General features: G+C 42.1%; 1 protein-coding gene across 1 annotated transcript in view; it reads right to left on the reverse strand.

Moving 5' to 3' along the window:
• Positions 1-2,443: 2,443 nt before the first annotated feature.
• The window catches only part of Adam23 (ADAM metallopeptidase domain 23), a 147,971-nt gene continuing 134,283 nt past the window's right edge, over positions 2,444-16,131 (reverse strand). The window contains 1 exon segment of the mRNA XM_028886680.2: positions 2,444-6,074. Within this exon segment, the coding sequence (XP_028742513.1) occupies positions 5,980-6,074 (95 nt within the window). The 3' untranslated portion in view covers positions 2,444-5,979.

A 16,131-nucleotide genomic window follows, 5' to 3' on the forward strand; every position in this document is an offset into this window, starting at 1 on the left:
CACATAAAGTCACCGCGGTGCCTCGGAACTAGTAGTGAAATGGGTACAGTGTGGTTGGCAGCTGCTTGTATCTCATAGTGAAGCGGACCCCTAAGCAATGCAACAACAGGGAGAGATACCAAGTCATCTGAGTTTCCCCCAACCGTCCTCCAAGCAGAGCCACTGCCACTCAGTCAAGGGGCACAATCTGCGTCTTACAAAACCAGGAATAAGGCCAATACACCTTAGAGATAGCCCTGTTGTTGCTATAGAAGCAAAGAGCAAGTTCAAGCCAAAGACTGCATACCTGCATAGCACCTGTTTCTCAGAAAGCCATCCGAGGATTACGATGTTAGGTTATGGTGTGGGGGAGCATATAGCAATCACGATGTCTGCCCTGTGAGTGTGAAACTTCAATAACTAAAGGTATCTTTGGAGGAAGGGTGTGTGTGTGGAGGGGTAACTCCAGTTTTAAGCCATCCATTTTCAGGAAATTCTCCCTTCTACTTGAAAAAAAAATTGTAAAACTTACTGCATGAGTCTTGCTGGAAAGGGATTTAGAGTTAAATGTAGAAAAGAACTCAGGGCCGGGAAGAAATGCATAGTTCCCTTGGATGACGTCTTCTTCCTGAAAGAGGGACTGTGGGGCCGTCGGGGCTCTTGGGGTTCTGGGTTCTAGAGGGCGGTTCACTGAAGCTATCATGCACAAGTCTGGACATCTAAAACAAAGCCGGGAGGGAATTTCTTCAGGAATAAGTTCCCCCTAACACTTCAATGGAAGCTATCCTGGCAATATGTTAAAAAAAAGAAATGGGTCAAGATGAGGGAAACTCGGAGAGTTTGGGGGTGCCAAGGCTCTCTCTCCCCAGCTAACGGAGGAAAATGAAGAGTGTGGGTTCCTCTGTAGTGGAATCCCATCACAGTCCACCAGAGTCCATGGGTCAGAAAAACATGGAGGGCCAAGTGAGTCCCCGAAATCACCATGCCCAATGACAGGCCGAAGTGACCAGAAGGCTACCTGCTACTCTGTCCCACCACACTGGCGTCCTGTCACGCAGGTTCTGAGGCAGAAAGATGAAGCAGAAAGGAAATTTGACAAAAAAAAAAAAAAATACATAGGAACAGAATGGAGAGCTTAACTTTTCTCCAAGCTTTCAACATGTACAAACTATTAATTTTTATTTAAGGCTTTAAGTTTCTCCTCCTTTCACATTTAAGACAGGGAAAGAGAACTGGCTAAACCACAAACTAAAATCATGAGCTTGGCACTTTTGTGATTAATTTGAGAAGGGCCTCTGTTTTCTTACATTATATACATGTGCTTAGGATGACATCAAAAGGTTTAGACTCATCAGTACATATATACTCACATTTACATAATTTGTGTTCTTGATATGGGTTGTTTTGTGTCCTCTGCTTTTTTTTTTCTTTTTGGTTTCAAGCAGACTAGCTTTGTTCTGTGCCCAAACTCCCTTCATCTGGGGGCCACATCTGTCTTGCTAAGCAAGCCCAGCAATCACTGGACATGTTATAAGAGAGGACAGAGAAAAAGAAGGAAAGAAAATGAGAGAAAGAAAAGAAAAAGAGGATGTGGAGCAAGCAACAAACTTGTGTAGAGAGAATCTTTGCAAAGAAAAACATTTCAATACAGACAAGTGGAAATGGCATTCCTTCCCACCAAGGTATTTTCTGGCTATAGACCTTCAAGGGTCATTTTAAAGGACCAACTGTGACAACCTTTTCTTTGAAGAAGAAACAGAACAGAATGGAGCCCAGGCTAACAAACACTGGCTTAGAGCTCAGAGAGGGTGCTTCCCCAGACAGAGAACCACCTGTGACAATTGCAGGCTTTAAAAAAGGAGCATCTTGTCAGGAACTGCCCTAAGAACTTAATACAATCTCTGCCGGTAATGGTGGAAACCCACCTTGCCATTGGAACCCATGGAGACCAGGTGGGATAGCGGAGCAAGTGATAAGATTCCAATGCTGAAGGCATTGTAGTATGGTGGAAGGGCCCACACTCATTCTGGAATCAATCCCAGCGAACTACCTGACTGTCACCTTCAGGTCCTTTCCTTGCCCCACCAAGAACTTCTTTTCCCCCCATTGCTATCACTTGTAATATTGATAAATGAGGTGCACATGAGCTCACAGCTAAATTCTTGTATTCTAATTTAGGGAGTTGTACTGGCTAGTTTTATGTCAACTTGACACAAACTACAGTCATCAGAAAGGAGGGAGCCTCAGTTGAGAAAAACACCTCCATAAGATCGGGCTGTAGGCATTCTTAATGCTTGATTGTAGGTGGGGCCTCCCCTGGGCTGGAAGAAAGCAGGCTGAGCAAGCCAGGAGGAGCAAGCCAATAAGCAGCACCCCTCCATGGCCTCTGTATTAGCTCCTGCCTCCAAGCTCCTGCCCTGTTTGAGTTCCTATTCTGGCTTCCTTCAATGATGGACTGTAATACAGAAGTGTGAGACAAATAATCCCTTTCCTCCCCAAGTTATTTTTTGGTCATGGTGTCTCATTGCAGTAGTAGTAACCCTAAGACAGGGGTGTTGCATAAATAGTTTTCTTCAAAGTAAATGCAGCCTTGTTAATTTTTTAATGCATATGCAAAGTTTACATTCCATTTTCCCTAAACTTTGGGGAAGATGCTCCTAAGATAATCTATCGTCTATTTCATTTGTTCAAATGTCCAGTAAAAACCAGTAACTCCAGTAGTTTAATTGAGTATCACTATTATTCAGCATGAATTAGGTATCAGGGGCCCATGAGTCAACCATGACAGAGGTTAGTGATCTCCCCACCACAGCTCACAACTGGAGCCGAGAAATATAAGTGCAGCTGCAGGAAGAAGGAGGGCATGTTGGTGTGCCGTGGCCTATATTCATTTTCCACAAAATGCCTCAGAATTAACCACAAGATTCTCAACACATGGAAACTTACCCACTTGGTCATGCCTTAGTACCCTCAAGACCTCTAGAACATGGAGTATGGATTTACCCAACATTACTACATGCCCATTTTACATTACTCAATATATCTGAATACATGGATGCAGTAACAAACATCCCAACAAAGAGTACTTATTTTTTCTCTCTCTCTTTTTAGGAATTCTACAACTTTGTATGTGGAAGTCCTGTGCACATTAACCAAATGTTTCAGACTTGACTATCTGACTAAAAAGAAGCAACCTAAATTTGTGTTGGTTTCAGATCACAATAATTCTGATCAATGTGCATAGCTTTACGTTCATAAGGTGCACATATCCATATCCTCCCGAAGTCCTATCTTTCGACCCCGAGTGCAGAAGTGTGCTGTAAGGGAAGAGTCAGTAGGGCAAGGGCAGGTGCCAGCATAGTTGTGTTTCTTGCTTGTCTTTGTCTGCCAGTTCAGGCAAAGGATGATGGTGCCGCTCTTCCGCCTCTGAATTACTCAGCCAATCACGTCTAAAGGAATGTGACACCAGGAAAGTGTGCTCTCTCCCAACCAATCACTTGCACCTGTTCTTTTCATTGCAACGTTTACCCCACCCTCAAAGGCTTCAGGAGACTTTGCTCTTTCCTCTTCTGGGAATAATGCCCCAGTTTCAGGAAGGATTTCCAACAGCGCTATCTAGAACAATCTTCTTGACAACTACTTCCAATTTCTGCTACTAAAGGAAACTGCTTTTATTTACACTGAGCTCAGTGACACTCTGAAAGGCTTCCAACTCAGTACTTCCAAATCATCTCTGATCGTCTTCAAAACTGTCCAAGTGGTGGGAAAACTCGAGCATTATTACTGAGCACAGACAGCGTTCCATTGTGAAGTAGGAGTAACAGTTCACAGCTTGATACAAACCACCATTCCCTACGAAGACCTAAAGCAAACAGCGTGGCAACTAGCAGCTTGGGGTACAACAGCCTCTCCAAATTCCAGCTCCGAAGTTGAACAAAGGAGAAGTTAAACATTTGAGAAACATTCTTGGCCTGTTATCCTCAAGGCATGAAAATATTTACAGCATGGGATTGTGCAGTATTGTGCCTTTCTACACGTTACCAGAAAGTGAACATTCCAGCAGCAAGAAATAAGAAGGAGCTTTATAACTGAGCTCATCCAGAAGTGTCTCTACAGTCCCCACCCAAAGTCAGCAGAGCCAGGTTTGAACCTTGCTTGGTTGATTCTGGGTTGATCCCTCACCTTGTGCCTTGCTCTTCTCATGACTGGACATCTCTCTTAGTCGGGAATCATCTGCACAGAGCCTAACCCACTAACTGACACAGTAATAAAAGCTTCTCCCCCAGAACATGCAGTTCAAGCTGAGAGCTAGCCAGGCTGCTGTTTTGAGGTCCTGCTACAGAACAATGTGCTCTCATGGCAAACAAAGAAACGGTACATCTGGCGTTGTGTGGCTTTGCATGGCAATGACTCACAGGAGATGGTTTCTAGGGCCTTTGAAATGAATGTTTCTTAATGGTAAGGAGGTCCATGCCACAGAATGGGCCAAATTTCTTTTTCTGGAGGCACATGTGATTTTTTTTTTTAAAGAAAGCATTATAAATAGAATACACAATTTCTATAATATATGATGACTTTTTCACAGTAGTGGGGCACTAAGAAAAGTTTTCCTCTGCAATGAGGAAAATCCAAACAGAAACATACCGCTTCTGAGATTCTCCTTATGTGATCCAGGATGGACAGTATCTCCTTCAAATGAGGAAATCCAAATATCAGCTACCTATTCGGTTTGTGTGTTTCTGCAAGCACGCTGATGTCAGAATTACTCTTTCACTAAATAAGTGAACTTTATAGGCAATTTATAGACATCCGTGTATTTGATTTGATACGTATTTGCAAGTAGAAACCTCTCAAATGGTATGGACTTACTCACTAAATCTCCACACAGTAACAAATTAGCAGAAAGAGCTGATTTATTTAGATCACACCTTGGTATCTTTTCTTTCATAATCAGCTTCTAATAATAAGATTTTAACTGATTTAATGAAGGTCACTCCATGTTCGTTCTCGGCAAAGCTTCCTCCCTTGAGTAGCTGGATGGAAGCAAAGTGAGGGGGCTTTGGTTTGGCAGCAGGCTTCATCTCCCACTTAAATTCTTTCCAAAAGATCTGGATGAAAGTTAATTTATGAAAGGAACTATTTGGCAGAGGAAGGCTTACCTATAAAAAAATAAAAATCAAGTCACCCCAGCCCAAAATGTATGAAAGTGACTCTCTAATGAATCTGAGGTACAAAATACCCAAACTAGATAAATCATAAATCTGTTTTAAAAGGTTAAATACAATAGGGTTTATCTGTTCTTTTCCAATATGGTCTGATTCAGCAATCTTGGCTATCAATATGCAATCCGAATGAAAAGTCACTGGAAAGCCCAGCAGGACCACTTAGCTATGTAAATGTTACAAAGCCATTGCTTTCCAATTTAGTTGGCTAGAGAAATAATAAAAGTATTTTTTAAATGTCTGTAAGTAAGTAATGAAAGTTTTCAAATTACAAAGTTACATGTTAAAAAAAAAAAAAAAAGAAAAAACATTAGTTATGGGATGCCTGAGATTGTAGAAGACCCCAATGGACAATAAACCAGTCTCTAGCAGAGACAAGTAGGAATTTATGTATACTTATTTCTTAACCTATCTCCTTGGTCACCCAAGTGCACACGAAAGCACTCGGGAGGCTTTGCTACCACACGCTGGAAATGTCTTCTATGGACTTCTATTGACGTGTTCTTTCTTCAAATTCAAGTGAATTGCTTCCGTTGCCTGTGCTTCCCTGCCTGCCTGAAGACGACATTTGAAGCTCCACGTCCTTCATTTCTAACCCACTTCTGAGTAAAAGCATATTTGTGTGTGTGTGTGTGTGTGTGTGTGTGTGTGTGTGTGTGTGTGTGTGTGTGGTTGTACTGTTAACACCAAAGTCTCGTAGCAGGAACTCAAAACCAGGTTATGTAAGCAGAAGAGAGAGGTGCCCGAGCCACAGAGAAGAAAAGACATGCTGCATTGCTTACTTAAATCCCCAGCCTGTGCCCCCAAGGACAATAGCTGCTACCAGGATGGCACCAGCGATGGAGCCTATTATGAGATTGGTGGCACTAGGACCTGTGACAAAGGATCATGGGAAGAAAGTCACGTGAGCCAACTATTTTCATTACCATCACAGAAAGGCAGGAGAGCAGCTTTAGGAAGTGAAACCCTGCTGTGCAAGATCCGCCCCCTGAATGTTCCCATTGCTTTCTTGTCTTAGCTTTAATCCCATGTCAGATGCCTCCACCGGGTGACTGGTTGGATCAGTTGTCTTTGAATCTACTTTCTTTACTACCTTTTCTTTGGATGTTAAGCTCTGTTAAGCTCAGCTTCCTAAAAACCTAAAGCAAATCAACCCCACCGGCCTTCCGTGCATATGTGTCCTCTTCCTCCCCTCCACTCATATCATAAATCAAACAGGTTTGTGCAAATAAGGAACCGGGCTCCATTAGCACTGGCCCCACCTGACTGCCAAACACAGGAGATAAATGACCCCATGACCGTGCTTCTCCGACCAACACAGCACATTCTCCAGGCCTTTTTGTTCTGTACTGGGAAACAGTGAGAATTTTAATCAGAAGAGATCGACCGATAAAGACACCTGGCCTTGCAACTTCATTCCCGGATCTTTCTTCCTGGTTCTTCAGTGTTAAACCCCCCAAAAATGGGCTTGCGGGTGTAAGAGACCTAAAATTTCTATGAGTAGTTTATAGGAAACGGGAAGAAGAAAAAAAAAAGAATTCTTTACATTCCATTAGAGAGTATCTTTTAAATTTCCATTTCTCACTGGGGAATCTGAAACTTGGCAGTACATTTAAAAATCAGAGAAGACACCAAGGCATGATAATATGAAGTAAAGAGACTGCCACTGATAAGTCGACAGAAATTACAGTAGCTCCATCCTCTCCCTTCATTCAGCCTTTAAAGATCAAAACAAAGTTATACGTAGCTTGAACGTTTAAACTAAGAATGAAATTTCACATCCTCCAGGATCTACTATGCACATGCATAGCGGTGCCCCCTAATAACCAAATACCTTCAAGTGCTAGCTACATACACCTGCCCATAAGTCACAAACTGGCCACATTTGCTGGTTTTCCTAAAACCTTTAAGTGTATTACAGACATTCAATCCCAGGCAGAAGAGTTTCTTCTCTCATACAAGCGGACACCATTGGTGACATCCCCACAGATGTAAGGGTAATGGTTCTGCCCAGAAACCACATAGTACTAGAGATGTGAGTGAGTCCAGGACGTGGGTCCTCTCTGATTCCTGGGTTTTGACATGCTCTTAAACCATGGAAGGTCTATAGACCATGAATCTCAGTGGCCTTTGGAGATACATCGAGGATAATAATAACAACAATGAGAATGACAAATGCCTTCTAGAGACTGTAGAGTGAGCACCGACTCCACTCATTACTAAACATTTGACGTATATCTCATTGAATCCTCACAAAGGACCATGTGAGGCAGGAAATGGGGACCGTTCTGACTTCAAGACTTGCGTTATGAATCAAGGGTCAACAGACTGGAGTCCACAGACCAAATCTGTCCTCAGGATCTGTCTGGGCCAAGACATTTTTGTTGTAGCAAAGCCATGCTTTTTTACCTATATACTGACTGTGGCTGCTTTGGACAGCAACGTTGAATGGCTGTGATGGACACCCTTGTAGCTTGGAAGACAAAACTATTTACACCTGGCCCTTCACAGAAAGTTTGTGGATGACTCTGACGAAACTTCCTGCTACTCCATACACTGCCCCGCCCCTTCCCCACAGTGAAATCTGAAGAAAAAAAAAATTGTTTAAAGTATTCCTAGGACCATGTTATGCACCTACATTTCAGGCAGTCTGCATTTTGTGGGCTCAGAAAACAGAGGCTGGAGTCAGATTCAATACAGAATCCATGAGAAGTGATGCCTGGGGTGCGATTCTCAACTAAGGAGTAGAAATGTAGACGTTAAATCTGACCCTGGAAGCCTTGTTGATTGAATGAACACTGCACTGTCAGTGAAGCCCTGAAGTATTAAAACTAGGTTGTGCTGTCCGGTTAAAAACCCATCATCCATTACAAGTAAATGGAAGTTGGAGGGGAACGTCAGTAAGCCACTAGAGAAAACGTTCACGAAACAAGAACAGCAAAACCTTTTTTGTAGGGGGGAGGGGGAATGTACACTTACACACTTACCTGTCACAAGCATAAACAGCAACAGACCAACCACATCGGAAAGGATGGATGGGGACAAAGGCTGCTAACAGGACTGTTTACAACAAGGACTTTTTTGGGGGGGATCCTGTCCATCGCTAAGACTTGAAGGATGACCAGAATTTATTGCATTGGCCATAGCTGAAGGCACTGAACCTCTGACCACTAAGTCACATAGAAAACACATCTGAGATGGCCTCTGGAAAACTGCCTTTCTTCTCAGGAGAATTTCACATAAACGGATGTCTAGAATTTGGCAATGGGATGGGAACATTTGGCCAACAGCCCCAAGGTGCCTCTTGCAGGACCAAGTTCTTGTCATCAATCATTTTAGCACTGTTACCTGCTTCGTTTTCTCACAGGTGAAAAAAAAAATACAAGCCCTTTTCCAGGGTTCCCCACCTCTCTCCTCATCTAACTAGCTTCACAGACCACATTGACGGGACAGTGAGTTAAGGGTATAAAGCTAAGCTGGGTGTGAGCGCTCATACCTGTAATTCCAGCACTTAGGAATCTGAGGCCGAAGGACTGACTGCTGCAAGGTCAAGGCTAGCCTTAGGCTACACAGTTAAGTTCCAGATGAACATGAGCAACAGACTGAGGCGGGACTCTGTCTCAAAAAAAAAGTTTTGTTTTGTTTTGTTTTTTAAAGAGCTAAGGCTGACCAGGCTTTCCAACTACAGCAGAACAGCTTCACGTGTAACCTACACACCTGATCCACTCCTACGGCTACTGGGGTGCCCAAATTGGGTATAGGAGAGCAGATGTGTCCCCCAACTAGTGAAACTAAGGGCTGTGCTGACAGCGGACATACACGTTCTTTGGGCTAAGTCAGGGATAGCTGGTGTCTCCTCGAGACACTGATAATTCATTTTTGGGCCACCATAAAGTGTTAGCAGAACCCCAGTAAACAGGAAACACAGTGTGTGTGCACAGTGTGTGAAGGGTGACTCCCGTGGTGTGTATGTAAATACTCTCTGGGTAATGGAAAGGAACAGGCTTCCTGATAAGCTAGTCTGTACCTAGCAACCTCAGCCATCTGGAAGGTGTGGATCAAGCGCAGAGGGAGCTAAACTCAAGCATCAGGAGAGTCTAATGGGTAAGCGACACACTGGTGTAGACACCGGTAGTTTAAAGACAAACCAACCAGATGAACTGCAGCTGTTCCCTACGGTTGGGCGGGTTCGAACTTAATCTATTCTCGCTTCTCATGTTCCTTGCCCCAATGTTTATGAAAACCTCAAAGTTGAACTGTGAACCAATGTTGTAACAAAAAAGGAAAGAGAAAAGAAGGGGAAGAAAGGAAGGAAGGAAGGAAGGAAGGAAGGAAGGAAGGAAGGAAGGAAGGAAGGAAGGAAGGAAGGAAGGAAGGAGTGTCCTTAATGTCTTCTTTTGAAAATCTGAGTTGAAGCCTTCGATATCATTCTCAATAAATAGGAAAGCATCAGTGGCTACCATTCTCACTACCTATAAAGTGTGATAGTTGTTGGTATTTCTAACTGCATATCTAGATTAATTTGAGTGATAAAAGTAAATTCATTATAATACTTCTACGAAAACTCTCACATAAAATCATTTTGCCAATTAATAGGAAGAAAAACTAAGATCTGTACTTTAAAAATTCTTTACAAGTGAGGAGGCAAAGGAAGTTTTGGGCTCTTGCCTGAATTGTGACTAAGCACCCCAACATTGTTTTATGCCCCACATTGTTCCAGACAGGAGAAGGTTCTACAGTGCACGAGAAAATCACAAGACACAAATACAGCCAAATCACAGCACAGATGACATTACCAACAAGAAACACCAAACAAGACAAAACACAGAAGGGACAGGGTTCGAGCATCACCTCATACACCAAGCACCAAAGAAAGACACCCAGAAACTCACGAGGATGCTTACTCTATTCCCCACCCTGTGCCTCCAAAAATCACCCCCAGGGCCAGTATGGTGCCAGCCACAGCCCCTATGAGCCTGCTTGTGGCCATGTTCACTGTGTGGAGGGAAAACGGAGATTTTTTTAAAAAAAACAGAAGAAATCACATACTGATTTCACTATCATACAAAACAATCTCTCCAGGAAATGCTTTGAAAGTTAGCTAAATATGGGTATCTTTGTTTGAAAGTTTGAAACTGAGATGGACAGACATTATAATTTTTATCTTCAAACTGTACACACCCTATTTAAAACATAATCCCTTATAAATACTTTCAAGCTTATAAGTAATCCAATTTGAGTTACAGTGTCTAGCAGTATGAAGTAAAATTTTAATTGCATTACAGCAAATCTGTATTTTAATTATAAACTAGACATTATTGCATCATTTATAATTTTTTCAAATGGCAAAATATGCTTAACATCATTTAAATGAAGGACATATCATTCAATTTTTTGAAAAGACATTCTAAAGAGTAGCTTTAAAATTCTGTGTAGTTTACCTGGGAAGTTATTGGAAAGTATATTTTGAATGACTGCAAGGCTTGGATTGCAGTCATAGGAAATGGACGTTTAGTTCTTCAGCTATAGATTCCAGCATATATCTGTATACGGGGAGGAAGTCAGGGTCTCTGAAAATTGCAGAGGTTGTTACAGACCACCCAGTCGTTATTCATGCAGAGCAGAAACATTCAACATCCATGCACCACCACTTCTGTGCAGGGCTTTCAGGTGCTGGGAAACAACCCTGGAGCGGGTGGACTCCCAAGGTTTTCTCTACAAGAGTGACATGAAGTCAGATGTTGAAACAGGAGGGAACATTATTCAGGGTTGGTTATGTCTGTAAGTATACGAACGAGGCAGCTGGCTCATACACACTTCTCTCGTTTCTACATAAGTGAAAGGTAGTGAATGCAAATGACCTTACCAATGAAAACAGTTTCACTTCAACAGGACTGCACTACACAGACTGAATGCTATGAACACGGGGGAACAGAATCACGAAGTGAGACTCACAGTCACAATTGTTTAAGGCTTCCTCCTGTGCCCATGGGCCTTTTAGTAAGATATTGTCCCAAGGGAAGAGAATCTTGGATCTCTAAGCCTGTTTAGCAATTTCACAATTACTTCATTTTATCACAAGGTAGATAATATAAATGAGAACCTAAGGGTTATTAACTAAATGCAACCAGAGAGATCCTTTAAAAAGTAAAAAGATGGAAACACAACAGAAAACAGAGGAAGTCTAGTGAAAGCCAAGAAGAGAGGAAAGATAAGTTAGGAGGTGGCCCATGGCATGACCGCACGTGTTCACTCAAAATGACCCAGCCACAGCTCAGATTTCCAAACTATGGGCACAAACACTAGGACAGAAAGGGGTTCCAAACAAAAAAAAAAAAATTTTTTTTAAAGAAAATCATTGCTTTCAGAATACTAAATTAACAAATATGTTAGTTCCTAACTTTTGGGGGGAGGGTGGTATACTTAAATTTTAAGTAATGGCTCTCTCAGAGCCGGAACGTACCGGTCAATCCCACATCCCCTTCAGCCTTTAGATGGGGTAGCTACAATAAATCACAGGAAAACATTTCCTTCCTCTCCCATATAATGTGATGCTAAATGAATATTTGTTAATTTTTGAAATTATAACTACCACAGGAAAGATGAATTTTGCAAACTCCCCTACGTTTGTTGTGGTATAATTCGTCTCTGCAGAAGGGAGAGAATTAGGTGGCCCACTGTGCAAGTATTAGAAACCTTATCAGGGGAACCAAAAAAAAAAAAAAAAGAAAAGAAATCCTGCAGATGCTTCAAGCCTGGATTCCAGGCAGGCAGATGATGAGCCTTAATCAGCACTGAGAAAGAATAATTATCTTCAGATTCTCGACAGACAAGTACTCTCAAGACAAAGCAAATGAGAAGAGCTGGAGAAGTGGTTTTCTCAGAACTCATCTCTTGTGTGCTTCTGATGCTCTCCACCCTGGCACCCTGGAACAATACAGGAAGATGTAGCAGGCCCCCGGGGTTTTATCTCTTTAAATTCAGAATCAACCTGTTTTCAGATCTGCTTGGCAGGGACTGATAGTGACCCTCAGGAGGGCACTGTTTCACAGGGGACAAGTTTGTGAACGTAGCTGTTTTGAACAGCTACCGTAGAAAATTGGAAACATTTTTCCTTGTGCCTTTGCAGATTCACGATGTAGCTTCACATCCATACTCACTGGTTTATTATGCTTCTGTTCATTAATTCTCTCATTCATATTCATTCATTATCTACAAATGTCTCTTTTCCTCCTAGTCTCTATGCTGTGTACACAATGACATGCCTTAATTTTCTCCCATGACCCTGACCATGGCACTGATAACACGGTCCAGGTTTGGGGGAGCTAGACTTTGTTCCCTCGCTGACTGACACACTTGTCCTTCTTTAGAGTGTGCAGGTCAATCACGCTCATTACCTCAGTACCTTTGTGTGTGTGTGCTGTCTATGGGCTTATTATCTTCTTATCAGTCCTGCTTCCTGTTCTCTAGGTTGACTGGTCCTTAAAAAAATACAACTTTTAGTAAGTGTGTAATATTAATAGGCAAACTATAAACTTTTTTCTTTTTTGAAAAAAAAAAAAAGATTCTCTATTTTGTATGTAGAATTTCTGCACAGGTAAGTCAGGCTTCACACATTTAAAGAATGCTGCTCTTTTGGAAACTGCATGTTCCTTTCTTAGAGTTTCCAAAGCAAGAAGGTGACGAGTTGCACTTCGATGATTCCGTGGGCCAACTAAGTGCCTCCGCCCCTTGACACTTCAAAGGCCTTAGGCAGCAGAGCCATCATTGGTGCCCTGTCGACCATAGTCCTTCCTGCAGAGATTTACATTGCTAAACTGAAGGTTAAACATAAACACTAAATGAAGCCCTTAATTTTGCAGCATAATGTTGACATTATAAAAATATTTTATCTTGCTGGAAATCTCCATGTGTTAGACATAAAATCGGATCTCCTCTTTTCAGTGAAATAAAAAAAAAGTTCAATTTTAGACTACTGGGAGACATGTCTGGAAGGACATGGAATAAGTTATTTCATGACAGATATTATTTCATCTGAATGTAACGGCATGCCCTTGGAATACCAGCAGCAGAGAGACTGTGGGCTTGAGGCCAGCCAGAACCACACGGCAAAATCTTGTCTCAGGGAAAAAAAAATACTGCAATTCACGCTATCGACAAAAATACAGAGGCTTTTCTGGTTTTATATAAGATAAACTCATAGTTCCTAAAATATTTTAAAATACTGTAAATCTTTAAGCTTTGGTGAGTCCGTGGTTAAAAAGGAAGTGCCTGACATATAACTATATATAATACTTCATACTCACATATGAGAATCATTTAATGATCTGAACGACTAAATCTTGGAAGGTTGGTCATTTGAAAGTCGCCTAAAGGCTATATGCAAAAGCTACGATAAATAATACCTGGTGCTTCTTATATTTAGAAGTCATTGTTTTCAAAATTCTAAACTCGGATGATAGACTGCTTCTCTTCAGAGGCATAATAAGTGCTGCGGACAAGTAATAGCCCCTCTAATGGGCTTGATCACTGCTGGCCTATCGGCCCTCTCTTTTCTTATTATGCACAAAGACCTCGCAGAAGGACTTAGCATTCTGCCTTAAAAGAGGCAGTAGCCGAAGAGGCACTGAGGTTAAGCTCATGTGATCACATTTTATTTAATTATCTGTTAACAGTGATAATTAGCTTTCCCATTTGTGAGGCAGCGGGTCTGGGTAAATTGCCTTTAAGGTCCTTTCTATCTCAATTTGATGACTATGGTCTTCACTGAAGGGTCTGGTCCAACCTTCCTTCCTAGGAGTACTATCCCTGCCTATGGACGTCAGTGAACGGGATGTAACCCACTCTCTTCTCCTTTTGCTCGTCACAATGATGCCATGACCGCCATCAAGTGAGAAAAAAAATCTATCATAGTCCACGATACGCGTTGAGCAAAGCAGATGCAAATTAATGAAAATGAATGGGCATGGCTTTCCTTCCATAAGGTAGAAACAAACTGTCTGTGTGTGTGTGTGTGTGTGTGTGTGTGTGTGTGTGTGTGTGTGTGTGTGTGTGTGTTGATGGGTACATGCAAATATGGGTGTGCATAAAGAGTGAGTACATGTGTGTAGAGGCCAGCAGTTTGCATCATGGGTCTTTCTCTGTCACTCCTCCACCTTAGTTTTTGAGGCAGGGTCACTCATTGAACCTGGAGTTCACCATAAGTGTTCTGGACCAGAACTCAGGTCTTCAGGCCAGTGCTTTTCCCACAGAGCCATCTCCTCAGCCCCTGGAAATCCTTTTAAACAGAATGGTAGGTCAATCATTTCTTTCAGAGATCTCAACAGAAACATTGACAGAAGAGTGACCCCAAAGGCTTTCACATAGATAGTCAATGAACAACACAGGGGTGGATGATTTGCAATAGCAGAATAGTGAATGGCTTTTTGGAAATCCTTTCCGAGAGGGCTGGAAATACAGCTCAATGGTAGAGCTTGCCAAGCATGCATGAGGCTCTGAGTTCTACTGAGAGAAAAGAGAAAAGAGAGGAGAGAGAAGAGGAGGAGTGGGGAGGAAGGAAAGCAAGGAGAAAGGAAGGAAATCCTCATCCACATGCCTTATAGGTTTAAAGATCTTTCTCAATGTTTGTGGTTTGGGGTCTGGCAGGAATAACCTAACCATGGTACTGTGGATCCACTGTAGACAGTCTTAGCAAGCTGATGACGACACAGTATTCATGTTAAGGCTCTACCCAGACCTATACGATCTTTTGGAAATTAATTTTCAAGCTATCCAAACTAAGTCCGCTTCTGGCCTTCTCAACTCAGTGGAAAGGGAGCTGCAGAATCTGCCTATTCTCATGTGATCTTGATCCAAAGGGCTGCAGTTGGGTTCTATCTATCTTTTATGCTGAGTTCATGATTAAAAAGGCAATATTCTCATTACGCTTCCTAGATTTTTCTCCATTTCAGAGGAATAAATTAAACAGAGATAGGTAGGTTTTAGATTTGTCTTGTTTTCTTTGGGTTTTAGGGACAGTTTCTGGAATGCCTCTGCATCCCAGGCTGGCCCTAAATTTAAGAGCCTCCTGCTTCAGCCTCCCAAGTCTGCCTGGAATACGTAGTATTCTAGTATGTTCTTGCCACATCTACCCAGGAGACTTTATCTGTAGACATGACTGGCCAGACCAGGTGGGCACTGCTCATTATGGATGGCAAGCATCTGGGGAAGGTAGAGCAGCCAAACCACCTGGGAGCTGAAAAGGATGACACAGTATGAAGCTATCAAGGGAAGCTCGGCACCCATGCAGAACGGACAGTTGAGAAAGGATGGGATATTGCACGGATCGGATACATTGACTTCATACAAATGCATCAACAGAAAATCAGCACTAAATGCCACATTCCTTTTTGTTGTTGTTGTTGTTGTTGTTGTTGTTGTTGTTGTTATTATTTTCTGACTGCCCTGGAACTTACTATGCAGAAGAGAAGAATAGCTTCAAACTTGAGATGATCCTCCTGCCTCAGCCTCCTGACTGTTGGGACTATGTAGCCATTCCACTTCTTTTGCATATCCTCAGTGGGGGGTGGGATATTTACTGACCACCCAGTGGGTGCAGAGTACACGCTCCCTTAAAATACTGGACAGACAATATAAATTTGCTAAATGGGTGGAGACCGAGGTCAAGGGCCCCGCTTCTCTCTTTCATTTTCCTTTAAGAGGGATTAGAAAGACTAAAATTACAAAAATTGACAACAAAGCTGCAGAATGTCTGATTTCTGCTGTTTCCCATTTTATTAGCATATTCATTAACCCCATATTCATATAGAATATGAAGAGAAACAAATAGCTAATCGAGCTGTTATTTAAAATTTTATAGATTTATTTTACTTTATGAGTGTGTTTTGCCTGCATACATGTACGTGTATCGCATGCTTGCCTGACCCCCAGG

This window comes from Peromyscus leucopus, chromosome 13 (genome assembly GCF_004664715.2).
Source record: "Peromyscus leucopus breed LL Stock chromosome 13, UCI_PerLeu_2.1, whole genome shotgun sequence".
Classification (NCBI taxonomy): Eukaryota; Metazoa; Chordata; class Mammalia; order Rodentia; family Cricetidae; genus Peromyscus; species Peromyscus leucopus.